Source organism: Carassius auratus, chromosome 28, assembly GCF_003368295.1.
Source record: "Carassius auratus strain Wakin chromosome 28, ASM336829v1, whole genome shotgun sequence".
Taxonomy (NCBI): domain Eukaryota; kingdom Metazoa; phylum Chordata; class Actinopteri; order Cypriniformes; family Cyprinidae; genus Carassius; species Carassius auratus.
Window position 1 is genome coordinate 6,650,650 of NC_039270.1, and position 18,864 is coordinate 6,669,513.

At 37.7% G+C, this 18,864-nt stretch overlaps 1 protein-coding gene across 2 annotated transcripts in view; it reads right to left on the reverse strand.

The window, feature by feature from the left end:
- The window catches only part of pitpnc1a (phosphatidylinositol transfer protein cytoplasmic 1a), a 68,868-nt gene that overhangs the window by 11,551 nt on the left and 38,453 nt on the right, over positions 1-18,864 (reverse strand). The window contains exons 1-5 of one of the 2 annotated variants that reach the window (XM_026207453.1): positions 15,951-16,105; positions 13,251-13,399; positions 7,329-7,417; positions 5,702-5,709; positions 314-385 (exon numbers count right to left, since the gene is read on the reverse strand). In XM_026207453.1, coding sequence (XP_026063238.1) covers positions 314-385; positions 5,702-5,709; positions 7,329-7,417; positions 13,251-13,378 — 297 coding nt within the window. In that variant the 5' untranslated portion in view covers positions 13,379-13,399; positions 15,951-16,105. Of the gene's footprint in view, positions 1-313; positions 386-5,701; positions 5,710-7,328; positions 7,418-13,250; positions 13,400-15,950; positions 16,106-18,864 lie in introns of those variants that run through there. The other variant, XM_026207452.1, reaches the window with a different exon arrangement.

The window sequence follows — 18,864 nt, forward strand, 5'->3', positions numbered from 1 at the left end:
TGAAACTTCAGCAACTTTTCATCTCTCTGTGAACTATTCCTTTAATAATGGATAAATATTTAATCAAAGTCATAAATAAACAAGGGAAGACCCACACCTCTATAAAGTTTTATAAGCACATTAAATCTAGTGATGGCACAAATCGTTTCCGAGCCTCCACTAGGCTTTCTAGATGTTAGTTTTGCTCATCATTTCTCTCATTCAACATGATCAACAGTTTTCACAATACAGAAATGATTTAGATGAAAGACAACTGAGAAAAGACCAGGAAAGATGAAATCATGCATATTTACACTGCATTCAATATACATACATTGTCACTGATGCCTTTATTGTCTTCATACTTGGTCTCGACGTGGATGGAGAACTTTGGCAGGAAAGAGCACTAAAGAAAAGGAAAAAATGTTAAACGTCTCAGAAATGACTTCAATTAGGCAAAAACAGCCACCCTAGAAATTATTTGGATACTTAAAAACACATCAAATCAAGCATCATCTGCACAGAAAATAAAAACAAGCTTTTTTCCTCTCTTTTACTTCATTATTTTAGCTCAATGTATTTGAGTCATCAAGTGTGTGTGTGTGTGTGTGTGTGTAGATGAATTTCTCCAATTTCACACAGTAGAGGAAACAGACACTCACATTGATGACAATCATTATAATGCACTAACATTTGTTTGAAAACCACATAATACATCTGTCTTCATTTTCAAGAGTGCATCTATTGTTTTATTTCGAACCAAACAAAGATTACATTCTGATAGTTTTTTTTTTGTTGTGTTTTCATTTTTATTAAATTTTTTAATAAAACCTGACAGTTGGTTTTACATGCTTTTTAACAATGTCATTCATAAATTGCTGTGCTCCTTAAAAGATAAAAATAGAGGAATAGTTTACCCAAAATAAACATTTGTGGAAAATATTCTTACTCCTAGGCTGTCCAAGATGTAGAGTTGTTTGTTTCTTTATTGGAACTGAATTGGAGAAATGTAGCTTTACGTCACTTGCTCACCAGTGGATTCTCTGCAGTGAATGGGTGCCGTCAGAATCCAAACAGCTGATAAAAACTCCAGTCCATCAATTAATGTCTTATGCAGTGAAAAGTTGTGTGTTTGTGAGAAACATATCTACCATTAAGACATTTTTAACTTTACATTTTCACTTATGACCATAAATAAACCCATAATCTATAATGCTTCATCCAGTGATAAAATCCATGCCTGTTGTTCTCTCAAATCAAAATCCAATAACATATTTGTTTAAAATTGTTATCACTCATAAACGGTGCTTGATCTATGCATATTTCTCTCCTGATTCAGAGGAGATGACTTTTTCACTGAAGAAAGCAATATTATGGAGGTAGTACTCATGTTCTGGCCAGAAGCAAAGGTTAGAAGTAAAAAAAAAAAAAAAAAACTTAATGATGTGAATTTTGGTTCTTCTCAACATGCAGTTTTTCACTGCACAAGATGTTAAGTGATGGACTGGAGTCGTGTGGATAGCCTGTGGATTATTGTGATGTTTTCATCAGCTGTTTAGACTCTCATTCTGACGGCACCCATTCAGAAGATCCACTGGTAAACAAGTGATATATTCCCATGGAGAAACATAATCTACATGAATGGTCTGAGGGTAAGTACATTTTTTAATTAACTATTAACTATTCCTTTAAAGTATGTAAATACTTTATTACCTCTGCATATAATGAATCAACAGACAATTAGGGAAAAATAACCCCACCACAAACAACATGCAATGCTTAATTCTATTGAGTCCAGTAACTAATTTTAGACATCTATCAAGAAGGGTCAAAGCCTGGACCCAGCCTCATTCATGAACACACTGCATGCTTGCTCTCAGTAGATCTGGTGCACTGCAGGGCAACGCGCTTCGGTGTGATTGTGTTTTATGAGCCTGGCGTTCTGCTGTAATGATGAGCTCTTTTTCTGCATCACTGGATTTACAGCCTCCTCTCTCCTCCCTCCGAGACCCAACACACTGCTGCCTGATTAGATTAAGCACCGCTCTCACAATCGCTATGGAGATCAATAGAGGCTGAGTTACGTAATGTTGGAGGAAATGCTGGAGCAGTGGGGGAAGGGTGAAGGATCGAGGAGAAGAGAGGAAGAGCAGATCTAGGGGTGCAAACCCGCAAGGCATCGTTGAGTTACAACTCTCTAAATCACTGTTTGAAACGGTAGCTTGCCAAGCTAAAAGTACTTTAAACTATAGACAAGCTCTTTTGAAAAACTAGTTGGCTACATTTCATGCTACTGACAAAAAAATAAACTGTAATGTACTATACTTAAGCTTTTAATAAGGCAAATATGTAACTATCCATGTGAAAAATTATTGAACTCAACTGTATGGAATGCACCAGTACTTTGCTTCAAGTCTTAAAATAATGAAGTTTAAAAACATATAGTATTAATAAAAAAGATCTAATGCAAGTTTTCTGAAATAAAAAACAACCTAAGTAAACTTAAAGAGAGATGCTTTCATGACTGTTTCTTAACACACTTAAGTACACTTTAGAAAAGTGCAATATGTGATGTCAAATAAAAAGCTATACATTTTAACCCATTGTTTTAATACTCTGTTATTGTGAAGCACACTTATTTTGATGTGTTGACTAGCATACTAAAGCACATGTAAAGTACTTGATTATGATATATCTGAAGTTTGTCATTTAAAGTTACTATATTATTTAAATTGTAAACAATTTTAAAAATGTATACAATCTATTTTCCTTTATGATCAGTTTTGTACTTGAGTCCACTGTATTCTCGGCACACACCACAGGACATCGCAGAGACTCCAATAATAACAGCTTACAGAATAAGAAGTATTTTTGCCCATTATATATCTGCACTATGGATGTTATCCAAATAAAATGAAATTAGTGTAGAGGGAAGATATTGGAAGCGTCTATTTTGGCAATACAGAGCAGTGAACATCCACATTTTCTGGGTGCCAGCAATATTTTTCTCATGCATAATTTCTCCATAGAGATTTCAAAATATTCTTAAAAAAATAAGTTTTGTAAGACATTAACCAAACCAACCAGCTCCAAGACAACATGCGACGCTTTTGAAACATTTGGAAAAAATATAAATTCAACACATTATTAAGGCTGACCGCTAGTGGATTTGATTGATTATGATAACTACGTCACACCGCACTGGGGTGCTTTTCCCAAAAGCATTGTCAGCCAACTATGGTTGCAAGTTCTGTCATTACCAACATAGTTCAATGATTCGCTGTTTCCCGAAACCAGAGTTCAAACAAACATTTGCAAACAGCGTCCCAAACTTGCGCGGTTGGACCTACAGCTCTTGAGCTGTGGTTAGAAGCAAAGTTTCATGTTAGCAAGGGATATGGGCTTAAAAATATATGGTCTTGGGCACAATAAGCAAGCTAACATGCAGTACAATCATTTTTTTCCATTTTATCTAAATATAAATGCATTTTAATCGATGTATTTTTGTGCGTCCTCTAAAAGCTGTTTTTGAAGAGTATGCATGTGCACAAATACCTAGAGGGAACCCCGGAGTATGACGCTTGTATGACTAACAAGCTGCTCAAATCCACGTTCATTATCGGCGTTGATTTGCGCAGCTAGTCGGTTAACAACAGCTCTGTGTAGTAAAAGCTGCTCTATGTGAAATCGTGCACCTGATGGGATTTACCGCTGATTTGAGAACTGGCATTACTGATGAGATGCGCATTAATAATCGGCCGATATTTATCGTGCACCCGTAGTTTATTTGTCTGTCAAAACAAAGAGCAGGGGCTGTCAGTGATTTGGCCTCTAGAGGTTGTTTCTCGTACTGTATAATGACAGCGGACCTTCTGAGACGCTCCAATTCTTGGGATTCTCAGCAATCGGTTATAAGTGGTGAATAATCCACAAAACTGATCAATCGGTTGACATCTAATAAATTAATTTTGAAATACAAATAGTTTGAGAGAGTACAGAAACCACGTTGATCACAGTGACTTCTTTGATTGGTGGATCTCTCTTCAGGATTATGGGTAGTGTAGTTTTTCACTGGGAATTGCATACATTTTTATTCTTTTGAAACTTTGTTTACGTGCGGCTTAAACACAAGCATATACCATGAATTTACAAGCTCTGACAGCAGGACTGTCTTAAAAGGTTCATGTTACTGCTAAAATCAATATCCCTCTGAAGAAAATGAAGGGATTTGTACTTCCTGAGCTCTACTGTTGCACTCAGTTAAATTAATACATCGGATAAAATAAACATTTGAAACTTTGATATGTTGACTGCAATTTTCTTAGCACAAGGACGAAAAAAAAACCCTTATCTAAGACATATATTTACAAAAATATATTGTCTCCATAAACATTCAGCCAATAAATGAGTGTATTTCAATGCTGCTTTGGATAGATGTAGCTACAACATTTCTGAAATGGGTGAAAGCCCATTTTGTACACGCTGTAACCATTGTCGGGGAAAGTTATGCGTTACAATATTGCGTTACTCTATAAAAAATAGCTATTCAGGTTACTTAGTTACTTTTTATGCAGAGTAATGCATTATGTTACTTTTGCATTGCTTTGTCACCTGATCTGATCTGAGCTTGCTTATTTCTTTTTTTAATAATAATAATAATAATAATAACAAATAAAAAGAAAAAACTCAAAATTTCTATTTTTGACAACTGTAAAGGCCCTTTCACACCAAAAGTTAAATTATTAAAGCTCAGACGGAAGGAAGCATCTATTTGTAAAAGTAACTCAGATATTTGGTCGTTAATTTAAAGTAATGTGTTACTATACTAGCTACTTGAAAAAAAGTAATCTAATTGTGTAAAAAAAAGTAATCTGATAACTTTACTCCCAACACTGCATGCAACTAAAGTCTAAGTCACAGAATGCAGCTTTTTTCATTGTTATTAAACATGCGCTAGATGGACTTAAATTTGATATCACATCTTTTTCACTCTAAAAATGCAGCTCTCACGTTAAAATTAGTACAGTTTTTCAAAAACATGCTTTTTCATTCCACGCCTCATATTTTTGGATGTAAAAACGTGTTCGGTGTTCATATCCCCTGAGGTCCCAATACCTTAGACCTTCAATATATTCACAAGGCTCAAAGGAGTCCTGAGGCGTTAACATGTATTATTGCTCTTTCGAATAAGCACAAGGTTTTCCACGAAACCTAATACGGTCTCCAAGGATCTTGAAGACACCTGGTCTGTCTGGTTTTCCAATACACTCTAATTATATTGCAGCACAGCAAGGGAAAACAAGAACGGTGCATTCTGGGATAGCATAACAACATGGTTGTTGGTTAAGGGGAATCAGCTTCCAGACACTGTAGCTCTGTTCCAAGTCCTAGTGAGCTTGATTTGAACTACCTACATAGACAGAGCCTGAAATAGAAATGGTGAGTGACTGAGAGCAGCCTTAATAGCAGCGCCACACTCCGAACAAATAGTGCTTTTCATGTGAAACACACAGGAGACTTGACTCAAAACTGATTCCTGTGGAGCTATGCTAACATCATAACATGCTAATAAACATACAGTGAAATGCACAAGACCACATGTCGTGTCATTTTAAAAACACCCTAGTGTTTAACAGTTTGAGAACAATAAGATGTTTGGAAAGAAGTCTCTCATCTAGGCTGCATTTATTGAATCAGTAAAAGAAGAAGAAGCCATACTCACTGTATACTCTGAGTCAATGGTGGGGGAGGAGACGGATCGAGAAGATGACGGGAAAGAGAAAGAGAGACTTCATGTTAAAGGTCATAGCAATAAGCACATCGCAGCCTTGAAGCAATCAAAGATTTAATCACAGAAAGACCTCCAGTTCTTCAGGGAACTGAAGTTCTTTCTGTTCTCTGTGTGTGTGTGGGTGTGTGTGTCTGACAACAATATGTGCATGTATTTTGAGTGTGTGTGTGCGTTTATCATACATACACACATCTCTGATATGTCCAAGTGTTTCCTTTCATTTGGTGTCTATTCTAAAGCATTAGCTCGATATTTGCTTCAATGCAGTATGTCAAAAAGATGTCACTTGTCACATTTAACTGTACATACATCTGTTCAAATAAGATCCTTAAAGGAATAATTAAAATATGAATTCAAAATCTGTCAGTATTTACTCATCCGCATGTTGTTACAGTACTTTTATGGTGCTCATTTGTCCTTTAAGTGCTGCTTGTATCTATTAAAGTACATCATTTCTTTTGTTCACAAACTGTTATTTGATATTTAGAGGTCTGATTTTAAAGAAGCAGTTCATAGACGTTCACTGCATCATAACATATGCATTCTTCAGCGAGCTGAGACTAACTGCAGAAAAACAACGTTCTGCACATATTTAAGATTTGACCGTGAAATAACAGCAGAAATATTACAGCATTTTATAAAGAACGGCTGACTCATTTTTAAAGTCTGTTTTGACTGTCAAACCTATTCATAGTAGCAGTGAACAGTGGCACTTTCCAAAAATAGAATAGACTTTGGTGTCCCGTTATTGTTTTAAGAATTAGAAATGCAATTTTTTTTGTAGTGAAAACTACAAATAAACTATTAGCCGTACATAAGACAAACCTAAAGTAGCATGTCTTCTTCTATGGTCATGATATAATGTGGTCATGAAACAATAATATGAAGAGGGAGTTCAGATAAAGTATGCTACTACCACAGTATCACAAGATGTAAAAGAAATAGTTCACCCAAAAAATGAAAGTTCGCTGATTACAGTATATACAGTACCAACCCTCAGACCATCCAACATGTAAATGAGTTTGTTTCTTCATCAGAACAGACTTGTAGGAATGTAGCATTGCATTATTTGTTCACCAGTGGATCCTCTGCAGTGAATGGGTGCCGTCAGAATGAGAGTCCAAACATCACAATAATTCACAAGTAATTCTCACGAAAAACATCAAGACATTTTTTCATGCCAAATCGCTGGCTAAAATACGGTCCTATGTCCATAATATTGCTTTTTCCAGTGAAAAAGTCATCTCGTCTGAATCGGGAGAGAAATATGCATGGATCAAGCACCGCTTATTAGATAAAACAGTCCTAAACAAATATGTTGGGTCAATTTTGTTGTGAGAGGACAACTGTTTGGACTCTCATTCTGACGGCACCCATTCACTGCAGAGGATCCATTGATGTGCAAGTCACGTAATGCTAAATTTCTCCAAATCTGTTCTGTGAGGAAACGAACTCGTCTACATCTTTGATGGTTTGAGGTGAACCCATTTTTGGATGAACTATTCCTTTAAGAAATTATAACGGCACTGTATGCTTGCAAGTAAGTAGCTGTAGTTACCGGTAATGGTGTAGGGATAATAATTCCACGCTTTCTCCGTCACATAGAAGATTTTGGGCACCACAGCTTTGGCCCAGCTGGGAAGCTTGCTGAAAGAGACAAAAAAAGGAAGGAAAAGTATTGAGAAGAGAGTGGAGAGTGCCAGCTCACTGTGCCAAACGCCCCGTCCCCCCGACTGCAATGACAGTAGTAATCACAGACTGATAGCTGCAGCGAGGAAGCGCTGATGGACGCTCAGGGACCAAGATGCTCTTTCATTCTCATCTGAGATCAGGTTTCCTTAACCGCTGCCAAAACTCATTCTCTTTAAGAGCAGCTGCAAAACCGCTCTTCATCAGTCCCTCAAAGTCCTAATAGACGGCTGTCAATATGAGTTGTGAGCTTGACTACTAACAGAGAAGCAGCATATCAGTGACTGGAGACACTCAAATCTTCTATACTAATGCTCGTTTTGGACTGAATCTGTCAAATAAGATCAGATATTTCACTTTTTTTTTTTTTTTAATCAATGTTTATAAATTGATAAAAAAAAAATGACAAGACTTTCACATTGTTACAAAATTAACAACTAAAAAAAAAACAAATAATAATAAAAAAAATTAAGCAACAACTATTTTCAACATTGATAATAATTAGAAATGTTCATCAAATCAGTATATTAGAATGATTTCTGAAGGATCACGTGACACTGAGAATCTTTACAATTTTGTGACAGGGCACATCTTACAGTCGTGACAAAATATATATATCCGAGCTTTTGTGACATTGTTGATTTGTGTGAAAGAAATAAAAATACAAAAAATTATTCCAAGAAAGATTCTATTTGGGCAACAGATTTGAACAGATTTGGGCAATAAAACCACTTCTCCTAAATTAAGCAGTGCTATACTCTAGTACTAATATTAATATACTGTAATTATTCTAAACTAAAGAAAATACCTTTAAGTGGCAATTATTCCAGGAACAATTTCAGATTTGACAAAACTAAAGGATTTCAAAGGTTCCCATGAGATTCAAGAGTAAAAGCAAATGCATTTATTTATAATAAAAATGGGTGAGATTTGCGATTAATTTACAATTTCTCTTCCATTTACAGTTTCTGTTGCCCAAACACTATTATGAAGGAAAACACACACACACACACACACACACACACACACACACGCACACTAATAGCTTTTCAGCATCTTATGTGTCCCCAAATAAATAAATAAATCAGTAAATTTTTGTTAAGAACATTCTAATGATTCATTTATGAGTGTTGCTATTTTCGACATCTTTTGTGCCATGTCTAAATAATCAGTGGCTCTCACGCAGTACAATGAAAAATCTGTCATTATTTATTCACCCTCTATGATATTTTCCATGGACACAAAAAAAAACTAAGACTGAAGAGCTGTTATGCAGTACTTGTCATAAAACTACCAGGAGCTATCAAGTTCAGAAAAAGACCAAAGCATCAGAAAAGTAGCTCACACACTATATATAAAGTCTTCTAAAGTCATCCTCTGTATGAAAAACAGACCAAAATTGAAATCAGTATAACCTCACCCAAAACTCATATCTAGCCTCCAACTATAGTAATATATGTAGTTATGCATGTCGTTTTTGGTATCAAATAGTCATCTGAATGCAATGCTGGAAACAATCTTATTGTTGCTGGGTAGATGCGACTGGCAAACCAATAAAATCAACGATGTGTTGGGGAAGCATGAGGCATCTTAATATAATAAGCCAATGGAGTTCTTCTCACGCCCTTCTGCAGTTGTGTCCTAAATACACCAGATGCAGAGGGGATGAAACTGGGATGGGTGCCAGTCTTAAAAGCAAGAGCAGCGGGAATAAAGCAACTTTTTATGCAGGCCTTGCACATTTTGCTGGTGCATGACTCGGCACAGCTGTGATGTAACCCTGAGGGCTTTTAAAATGCAAATGGGTTTTCAGAAATGAGCCTACACTAACAGTAAGACGTCCATTTGCACTAAACCAGATTACATTGCATTTATGTGGAGGACTGCTTTTGTCTCCAACGCTTTCCAAATGCATAAATCCATCAACTTTTCATCAATTTCAGTCTGAAGTGAAATCAAAAGATGTTGGCGTTCTAGATTTGGTCCCGAAAAGCGGCCACAGCTTGCGTAAGCAGCATGGCACGCACGAGCGCAAAAGCAGGTGGCCTGTGGGCGAGAACGCAGGTACAGCTTCCCACAGCCAAATCTCCCATTCTACACGTGCTATAAAAGCGGGAGCTCAGCCGTCTCCCATCCCACGCACATCTCAAGCTCCCCACGCGCGCTCTTATTTTCTCTGTTCCTTCTTTTTTGCTCTCATGCGTGCTCCACTTTGACTACTCCTCCTCCTCATGTCTGTTATTCCTTTAAGTTTTGATTCATCTCTAGTTTATCATCTAGAGTTCACACAGATTTGGGGTTTCGAGAGGGGATTCTTTTTAATCTGTTTGTTGTGACTGCCACTGTAGTTATCCTACTGTAAAAATTATATTCTTAGGCTCACAAAAAAATACTAGAGCAGTTCGTAACCCAGACGTTAGTAGGCACTCACAAATGTTGAAATGATGAAAACGTGAGTCTTTTTTTATGAAGCAAATGCTGAGCTACTGAAGCGCTCCTACTAAATTTAGTCTGAGCCTCAGACACTGGGTCAAAGGTTAGAAGCGTGTTTTTAATGAGTGTGGGTAATTGAAAACACCATTTTAAAATATCTGGTCTATATCTAGCTATAATCATGTGTCTCACCAGGTGTATTTCAGGCTGTTTACACAAGCAGGCCTATCCAACTGTTGTTTTGTTTAGCGTTTTGTTTTGTTTTCATTTTGTTATTTCGTTTTGTCCTGATCCAAACCAATTTTAGAAGTGGTGTGATATCTGATTTTTGGTAATGTGTCTCAGACTTTCTAACACATGGTCTTAAAGAAATAGTTCACCAAGGCCGGCACCAATAGCCTTCACTGACATATAGTGCTGTTGCACTATGGACGTCCCGGGTTTGTGGACCTTTCCTGATCCCACCCCTTCTTCCTCTCCCATTTCACTTCCTGTCATTACACTGTCCTATCTTAAGGCTTAAAATTACATCTTAAAAATTGAACATTTGCTTAAGATGTACTCCCCCTCAGGCCATCCAAGATCTAGAGTAGATGAGTTTGTTTCGTCATTGAAATAGATCTGGAGAAATTTATCATTACATCAATTGTTTATCAATGGCTCCTCTGCATTGAATGGGTGCCGTCAGAATGAGAGTCCAAACAGCTGTGTGTTTGTAAGAAAAAAATCATTAAGGTGTTCAAACTTCAAACTCTCTTACGGCCAAAATAGGAGTCCTCTAAAAAAAAAGGACTCATATTTTGGTCAGAAGCGACAGTTTAAAGTTATAAACGTCTTGATGGATTTGTTTCTTAGAAACAAAACAGCTTTTCATTTCATTCGATGTTAATTGTAGGACTGGTGTGGATGTTTTTATCAGCTGTTTGGACTCTCATTCTGACGGCACCCATTCACTGCAGAGGATACACTAGTAAGCAAATGACGTGATGCTACATTTCTCCAAATCTGTTCCCATGAAGAAACAAACTCATCCACATATTGGATGGCTTGAAGGTAAGTATACATTATAAGCAAATTTTAGTTTTTAATGGACATGTTCAGTGTGTAAAGATCACCGAGCATTTCAAATTCTTCCAGTCGTAAACAACTTGAAGTCAGCAAGATTACAGTCCTCTTGAAAAGCCTCATGGACACATTCCCATCGGTGAATGCTCATTTCATGGGTCCATATCTTTTTGCTTAACTAAGGTACATTACATGAGCATTATATTGTTTCTGTTCCTTACACTGTTGTCTGCAACAAATTTAAATTTATATACTCTAATGTATCTACCCTAATGAAAAACAATCAGTCAATCACAGAAGGCCAAAAGCCAACCCAATCCGTTGCCCATGCTCTAAACTGGTTGTCAGTGATGTCATGACCACCTCTCAGCCAATCATGACCCGCAGAGGAACTGTTCTCGGTTCAATAAAGCGTCTCTCCAAAAACACATCTGCATGAGCAATTGATTTATCAGTGGACAGAATGGGCAGCGTCTTGGGGGACGCATTTACTGGCTATTTTTGGGAAAGTGTTTGGGTCTCGAGTCATGCCCTTGCTTATTCTTGTTAAACTAGCAGCCGCTTGGAGACCGCTCTCTTAGTGAGAATGAATTGAAGATCTCCGGTGGACTGCACTGACCCCAGCTGAGGCTCAATGTCAGTGTACTATAAAACATTTAGAAAAGAGACTACAACGAGCAGTGAAAAGAGGACGATTTGTAGATAGTAAACAGAAATAGAAAATGTAGGAAAGAGCCTGATTTTTATCCATTTATCCATTTGGCTAAAGGTAAACGGTGTTAGTGACATCAAATGAGGAGAAAATCAAATATTTAACAACAGTGAAATCTTAAATATTCACATTTACTACGAAAATTATTTTGTCTTTTGCACAGCATGAACTGATATATCACGCACAATAAGGTTAAAATGTGTTAAGGAAATACATTACAGTACTTTTATTCAGCAAGGATGCATTAAATTGATCAAAAGTGACAGAATAGGCATTTATAACATTTCAAATAAATGTGATTCTTGAATCCTGAAAATAATAATAATATACTGTAATAAGTAGCACAACTGTTTTCAATATTGATAAGAATGAGAAATGTAAATGATAAGCAGCAAATCAGTATATCAGAACGATCTCTGAAGGATCATGTGACACTGACGTTTGGAGAAATGATGCTGAAAAAATTTAAATATATACAAATAAAAAAAACAGTTATTTGAAATTGTAATAATATTTCACAACACTGCTGTTTGACTGTATTCGTAGTTAAATAAATGCAGCCTTGGTGAGCAAAAACATTAGAAGAGCTGACACATTAGACACATTTTTGAACCGTGTAAAGAAGGTCAACTTTGATTTTCTGTTGACTTTAACCAGTATGCAACATTTAATCCTGTACAACATACAGATGGTGGATTAAATATGTTGCTCTTCTGTTAAATATTCCTCAGTTATACACAAATCACACAAGTCTCACTTCGACAGGCAGCATGTAATGCAGCATACAGCACTGGCTCAGTTAACACAGAACTCATTCTTACTACAGAAGCCTCGAGCAAGCGCCCAGTTCATGCAGTAAAAGGAGACAAGTTATAAAGTCAAGGAGAGATTCTCGTCACACGTCGTATTTTGCACTCATTTCTTCTGAGACTGTTATTTGAATGAGCTGCCAGTTTATCAGATCTAAACCTCTAAATGTCATATAAAATGTCACGTAGCGCACCAACAGTTTGTTGTTAGACATGCATGTTTATATGTTGGATCCTGGCCAGAACATTCTGCAAAGTGGACTTTATGCCACTAAAATGGTTTGGTTACATGAGTGATGTTAACAAAATAATGTTTTATTTTAAATGTATAACACATAGTACTAAAAGTAGCCGTTTTGACTAAGCAGCATTTTCAACATTGATAACAAAGAGTCGTTATTACTAATTAAGCACTAATAAAAAATTATGATATTTGATTGATTAAAGGATTACTCCACCCCAAAATGACAATGCTGTCATTAATCACTTACCCCCATGCCGTTCCAAACCCGGAACACAATTTAAGATATTTTGGATGAAAACCTGGAGAATTGAGACTGTCCCATACACTGCCAAGTAAATAACAGAGTCAAGGTCCAGAGCTTTTGCTGGTTTGGAACGACATGGGGGTAGGTGATTAATGACAAAATGTTAATTTTAGGGTGGAGTATCCCTTTAATACAGTACAAGTAGAGTGCATCAAACACTTTGAACTGACACACCTAGAGACAAGTTTTCCCTCGACAAGTAATTGACGACAGTTGCTACTCACTTGCTGAGATAAATGCGTTTCTCAGTGAATTGTCCCGGGCCGTAGTTGGGGTCCTCATAGGGTTCGTTCTGCACCACCTCCACACCCTCTCCTCTCTCGCTCTGCTCATTGCTGTGCTTGCTGATCATGTACAGCTGACCAATCCTGTACTAGAGACACAGACAAAAAAACAAAAAAAAAACAGTCAGGACCTCCATATTCAACTCATTCAAACATAAAACATGACATAAGTCAACCACTGGAAATCATGCTGGTCTTCTGATGCACAGTCCTGCGTAAGCTTTTCCAAATCACAGATGTTGATCGATTGTTGAGGGACTTTATAAACTGCAGCTTTTATGCACATATGTAATGTCACATCAAGTTATATCTGATTTCAGATTTTTACACTGTATATATTTGCCCGACTGTCTCCTCCTGTTAACTGCCAAAATATCAAGCAAAATGAAGCAGATCAAAACAGTGTGAGATTAAGCAGAGCCCTTGTTCCTCCACAGGAATGTGATTCAGATCCCAGCAGATGTAGCAGAAACACACCACAGCTTCACAGTCACGAGTGGGGTCATGCTCTGCCTGTTGCAGGAAGCAGTATCATAAGTTTGGGAGTGTGCGACAGCTGTGACAGCTGCATATCTGTGTGAACAGAACAGGCCCCGGGCCTCTGTTAAACTCTCTGCATCTCCAGCCCGGGGACTGCCTCAGTGGAGGCACACAAAGATCCTTATCAAGCCAGTCATACATGCGGAGTATGACCACAGCCCTGCAGCTCATGCGGTTACATTTATATGTCAACGATAAGATATGTACTTCTTTTTGTAAAGCCTTCAGGGTGGCCAGATGCTGAATTTGTGTGTGCCTGATCAAGATGAACAACACTGCAAGATGAAGATGAAGATCTTAATAGTCGCAGTGTTCCAGTGAAAGCACACTAACATTTGAACATCTCTAACAAGCTACACAATGTTTCTTCTTTTCCTTGAGCAATCCTATAAATATCTAAAAAGGCTATTTTAGCCTAATGTATATGTTGATTACATCTTGAACTTCTAACTCTGGTCACCTCAGTACAAAGTAACAGAAAACACATTTACACTAATGCACTAAAAGCAGAGTTTACATGCTCATGACATGAGTTCAAGTCTGCACAGACTGGAGAAGTATAGCAAGTGATGTTATTAGCCTTTTCTAGGGATGGGCGATAAATCACATGTGATTGTTGCGAATTTTGTCAGTAAAGGTGATTCCCTGATTACCGCTAAATCGCCATCACCTGCTTTCAAATGGAGCGGCATTTAATATACAGAGCCATAATTCACTGACAAGCTATGCAATATCGCGTTCATTATTGCAGATGAATCGCCTTCGATAATGAACGCGATATTGCGTAGTTTGTCAGTGAACTATGGCTCTGCACTTTAAAGGCCGCTCCATTTGAAAGCAGCTGATGGCGATTTAGCGCTAATCAGGCAATCACCTTTACTGACAAAATTCGCGACAATCACATGCGATATACCACCCATCCCTAGCCCTATCTCATGGCAACGCAAACTATTTAATGCTGGATTGCAGTTAGTTAGTAAATGGTTTACACTAAACTCGATTTGAGCACCCCTTGTGGCAAAACTGAGAACACAAGGTATACTTCTGTTGGATTTTTAGTTTTTCTGACACTTTGCGACATACAACAATGCAAAGAAAATCAATCTTACATATTAGGTCCGTAAAGGTCTTCCTGTTTAGAGCTAAACTTTGAGTACAAATTGTTGTCTTTTGTGATTGATAGAAATCGCACTTAGGCTGCTTTCACTCTTGATTCAATTGCCTGGTCTGAAATGACAAAACATAACTGGCTGAGTGTCTATTTTTCACGAATGGAATATACAAGATCAAAAGAACACGGGAGACGATTTTTGCTGAAGGCGAGAGTAAATGAGGCATAAGTTATCTGCTCACATCGCACGTCTTACAAATTCATGCCATGAACAGTGGTTCACTTCTATGATTTAATATGATTGCATTCACATCAGAAGCAAACCACTCTGGAGTTCACATCCTTACCCCAGACCACGCTTTTTAAGTGGATTTGTGTAAGGTTAAGTTAGTTAAGATATGGGCCGGGCCTTCCGCCTGTTTTAGACTTACCCTTACTTTTATATTTTAGACATCCATTAATTAGTGATGAAACAAAACTGCCATGCTGGTGGAAACAACATGAGACCGTGCTACCGCGACTGTCAAGAGTGGCTCAACAGTGTTTAGTGTCCCGCAGCAGCGCAGCTGAACAGTTCTCCATTCAAATACATGCAATAGGCTCAAGCTTGCTGCAAACCACCGGAAAAAGTAGGCTATTTATTATAAATGTGAAAGGGGAAATAGTAAGGAGACATTTGAATTATTTACAGTTTTCAGCATGTGTCGCAAGGATGAAGTTGCCTGTCTCCTCATTAGATGCGCCTTTACAGAGAAATCTTTACGGATTATGATTAAAATGAAAGTTTTTTGTTTAATTTGTTTTATTTTGTTAAGTAGTCATTTAAAGCTTTCTATAGATATATTTATGTCTGTTTTCAATGAGTGTCAGTTCATTTTTGTACTCCTGTTAAAGACGACGCGGCAGAGAGCACAACATTTTGTTGATATTGTGAGTGTGCACAAATAAAAGTAGACCCTTTGCAGTTATGAATGATGTATTCCTCTTACCTTTATGAGCAAGAATGATGGTGTTTCCACTGAAAAAAATGCAAGTGATCATGCTGGCATCTGTACTGAAGCGTCTTCACAAAAATATAATCACTTTTTCCTTTACATAAAAGCTGAACTATTTTAAAAGCTGAAACAGTAGTATAAGCTGATTAGGGATTGTTTAGCTGTTCAGATCAGACACTAGAGCATCCCTTCATTCAGACACAGTGGAAGATCTGATAAGAATCAGTGTAGAGGGCCAAGTCTAGAAGATTGTGATGCTAGAGAGAGTGTGTCCAGCTGGTTTAGCCAAGGTCAAAGATCAAGAAGGACAAACTATTTTGTTAGTTAATCATTTAGGCTACAAGACAATATTGTCTATATAGACAGCGATTTAAAAAAAACTAACTTTTGTGCTGGTGCACCTAAGAATAAAAAGTTAGGCGCACCAGTCCAACCAGTGCAAAACGTTAGTCTAGAGCCCTGTGAAATTTCCCCAAAGTGACTGTAGAGAGATCAAATCTTGACCTCACGCATTCTGTAGTCACGTTGGAACTGCCATGCGTGATGTAGGTGGAGTTACCGACCCAATGTTTACAAAGTGAATGTGCAAAGAAAGTCGAACAGCCTTTACAATAAACAATTGAGAGCTAATGCAAGATGAGCATTTGTGGTTAAAAAGTATATATACTTAATTTTTTTTTGAAAATGACTAATCATTTCGCTAAATAAGACCCTTAAATCCTCGGCTGAGATCATGTAGAGCCCTTTGAAGCTGCATTGAAATGGCAATTTGGACCTTCAACTCAACCACCATCAAAGTCCATTATATGGAGAGAAATCCTGGAATTTTTTCCTTGAAAACCCTAATTTCATTTCGACTGAAGAAAGAAAGACAGTAACATCTTGGATGACATAGGGGTGAGTAAATTATCAGGACAATTTTCATTCTAGAAGTGAACTAATCCTTTAAGTTGCTTTTAACTCAGCAGATAACCCAGCATTTCACTAGCCGTAATTCCTCTCGAAGAAGAAACAACATTTCAAACCTTCAAATCTAATGCCAGACACAACTATCATAATGTTTAACCTCCTCTCTCCCCTGAAGCATACCATGCTCACCTCCATGTCCTTCATTCATCTGAGCTTTTTAAAAACCATGGCTCTTTGTTTGATTAATGAGATATTGTCCTCATTGTTATCCTCTGAAACCCAATTAAAGCTGCAGAAAAAGCGAGAACGAGAGCGGCTGTTGGGTTCAAGTGGTGGTGAATAATTCATCGCTACCACTTTCACTTTGTGTGTGACGGACAGGCGTGAGGAGAGATGAGAGGACGGACAGACTGCAAGAGAGCGCATTAAGAGTTGAGGGTGAATTGCCATCTTAAAAATAAATAAAATAGGCAGAAATGGAGAAGCTTCTTTAATAGCAAATTTGAGTCTTCTTTTGTTCTTTTAAGCGTGACTATGGTTTCACCCACAGCAGCACTCTGTTACCTGGACAGTGTCTGTGTTTCATGGGAATAGAGTTAGTTAATGGCGAGTCATTAGATTGTGCTGTCAGGCTGCTCTCTGAGAGCTCTTGAGGGCTGCCCTGATTGTGTTGGGGAGACAAAACTGTGGTTTTCTTGATAGTGCAAAACCTCTCTCTGGCCCACTGAAGAAAGACTTGAATCATGAGGTTCATGCACTGTTGTCAACTGACTGCAGCGTGTCAACGGCATGTTTGAAAGGAATGTGAGTGGTGTGTATTCATCTAAAACTTGCCACCAGAGTTGCCACTTTAGTAACTCGATGAGAATCAGGTTCAGAGTTGTTGCTAGGGCATAGTGCATAGTGTGATACCAGCATTTCCTGCTACCATTTTTAGCACTGGGGATTTTTAAACGCCTCTGATTGGCCATTGTTTTCACACGCTCAACAGACATGTCTGTGATTGGCTGCGATGATCATTGCTTCATATCATATCTGCTGATTCGGTACTTTTGACAACTACTAGGGCATTGCTAGGGTGTTCTTGGTGACTTAATATGATTTGAGGTCTCATGCCAACACTACAAACAATGTGGGTTTGCAAAACCCACAATGCAAAACAATGCAAGTTAAGACATCATAACTAACAATACAAAAACATATTACCAACCACATCTATATAAATGAAACACAAAATGTTATGGCTGCACCTTTTTACTCATTTCACAAGCAAACACATTAAAACAATGTAAGGTCATTTAAATGTAGATGTCTTTAGCTGCATATACTCTTCAGGTCTTAATGCCCAATTCTGATTTGTTGACAATATCCTATTTTTTTGACAACCAGCTTACATCACACAAGTGACCCATATGCGATATCTGCATTTCTGTCATGATAACTCTCTGAGAGTTTAGCATGGAAATATACTACTTGGTGATGTAAATGTGTTTGGTCTTGGCAGAACAGATTTGCTACGCTGCTGCAGCAGAACAAGTTGAAACCTGCTACTGCAAACACATCCACAATCATGCTGTAGGAAATGTAGGAAATACTGCTGCTGCACATATAACAAATATGAAATAACCCCCATATATAACATACATGAAATTACCCCATAGCAGATCTAGACAGGTGGAGCTGGGGAAGGTGGAGGGTTTCTGAAGCATGCTGCAACTGCTACAGCAATCACTATCCCAGTATTTAAATGTTGAGCAGCAAGCTCATTGGCTGATGACGTGAAAAGGACTATTCAGCAGCACCATGTAAAAAGTGAAGTCATTATATCGGCCTGCATCATCTAGAGTTTCATAACAGAACTCTGGATTACGCTATATATTTGGTAAAAAAAAACCAAGACAGATGTACTGACCTGGAAACATGACTGTTAGGTCTGCGAAACAAAACCAGCCCAACTGCTAAAATTGCAAAACTAGCCCAGTCGTGTTTTTTCCTATGG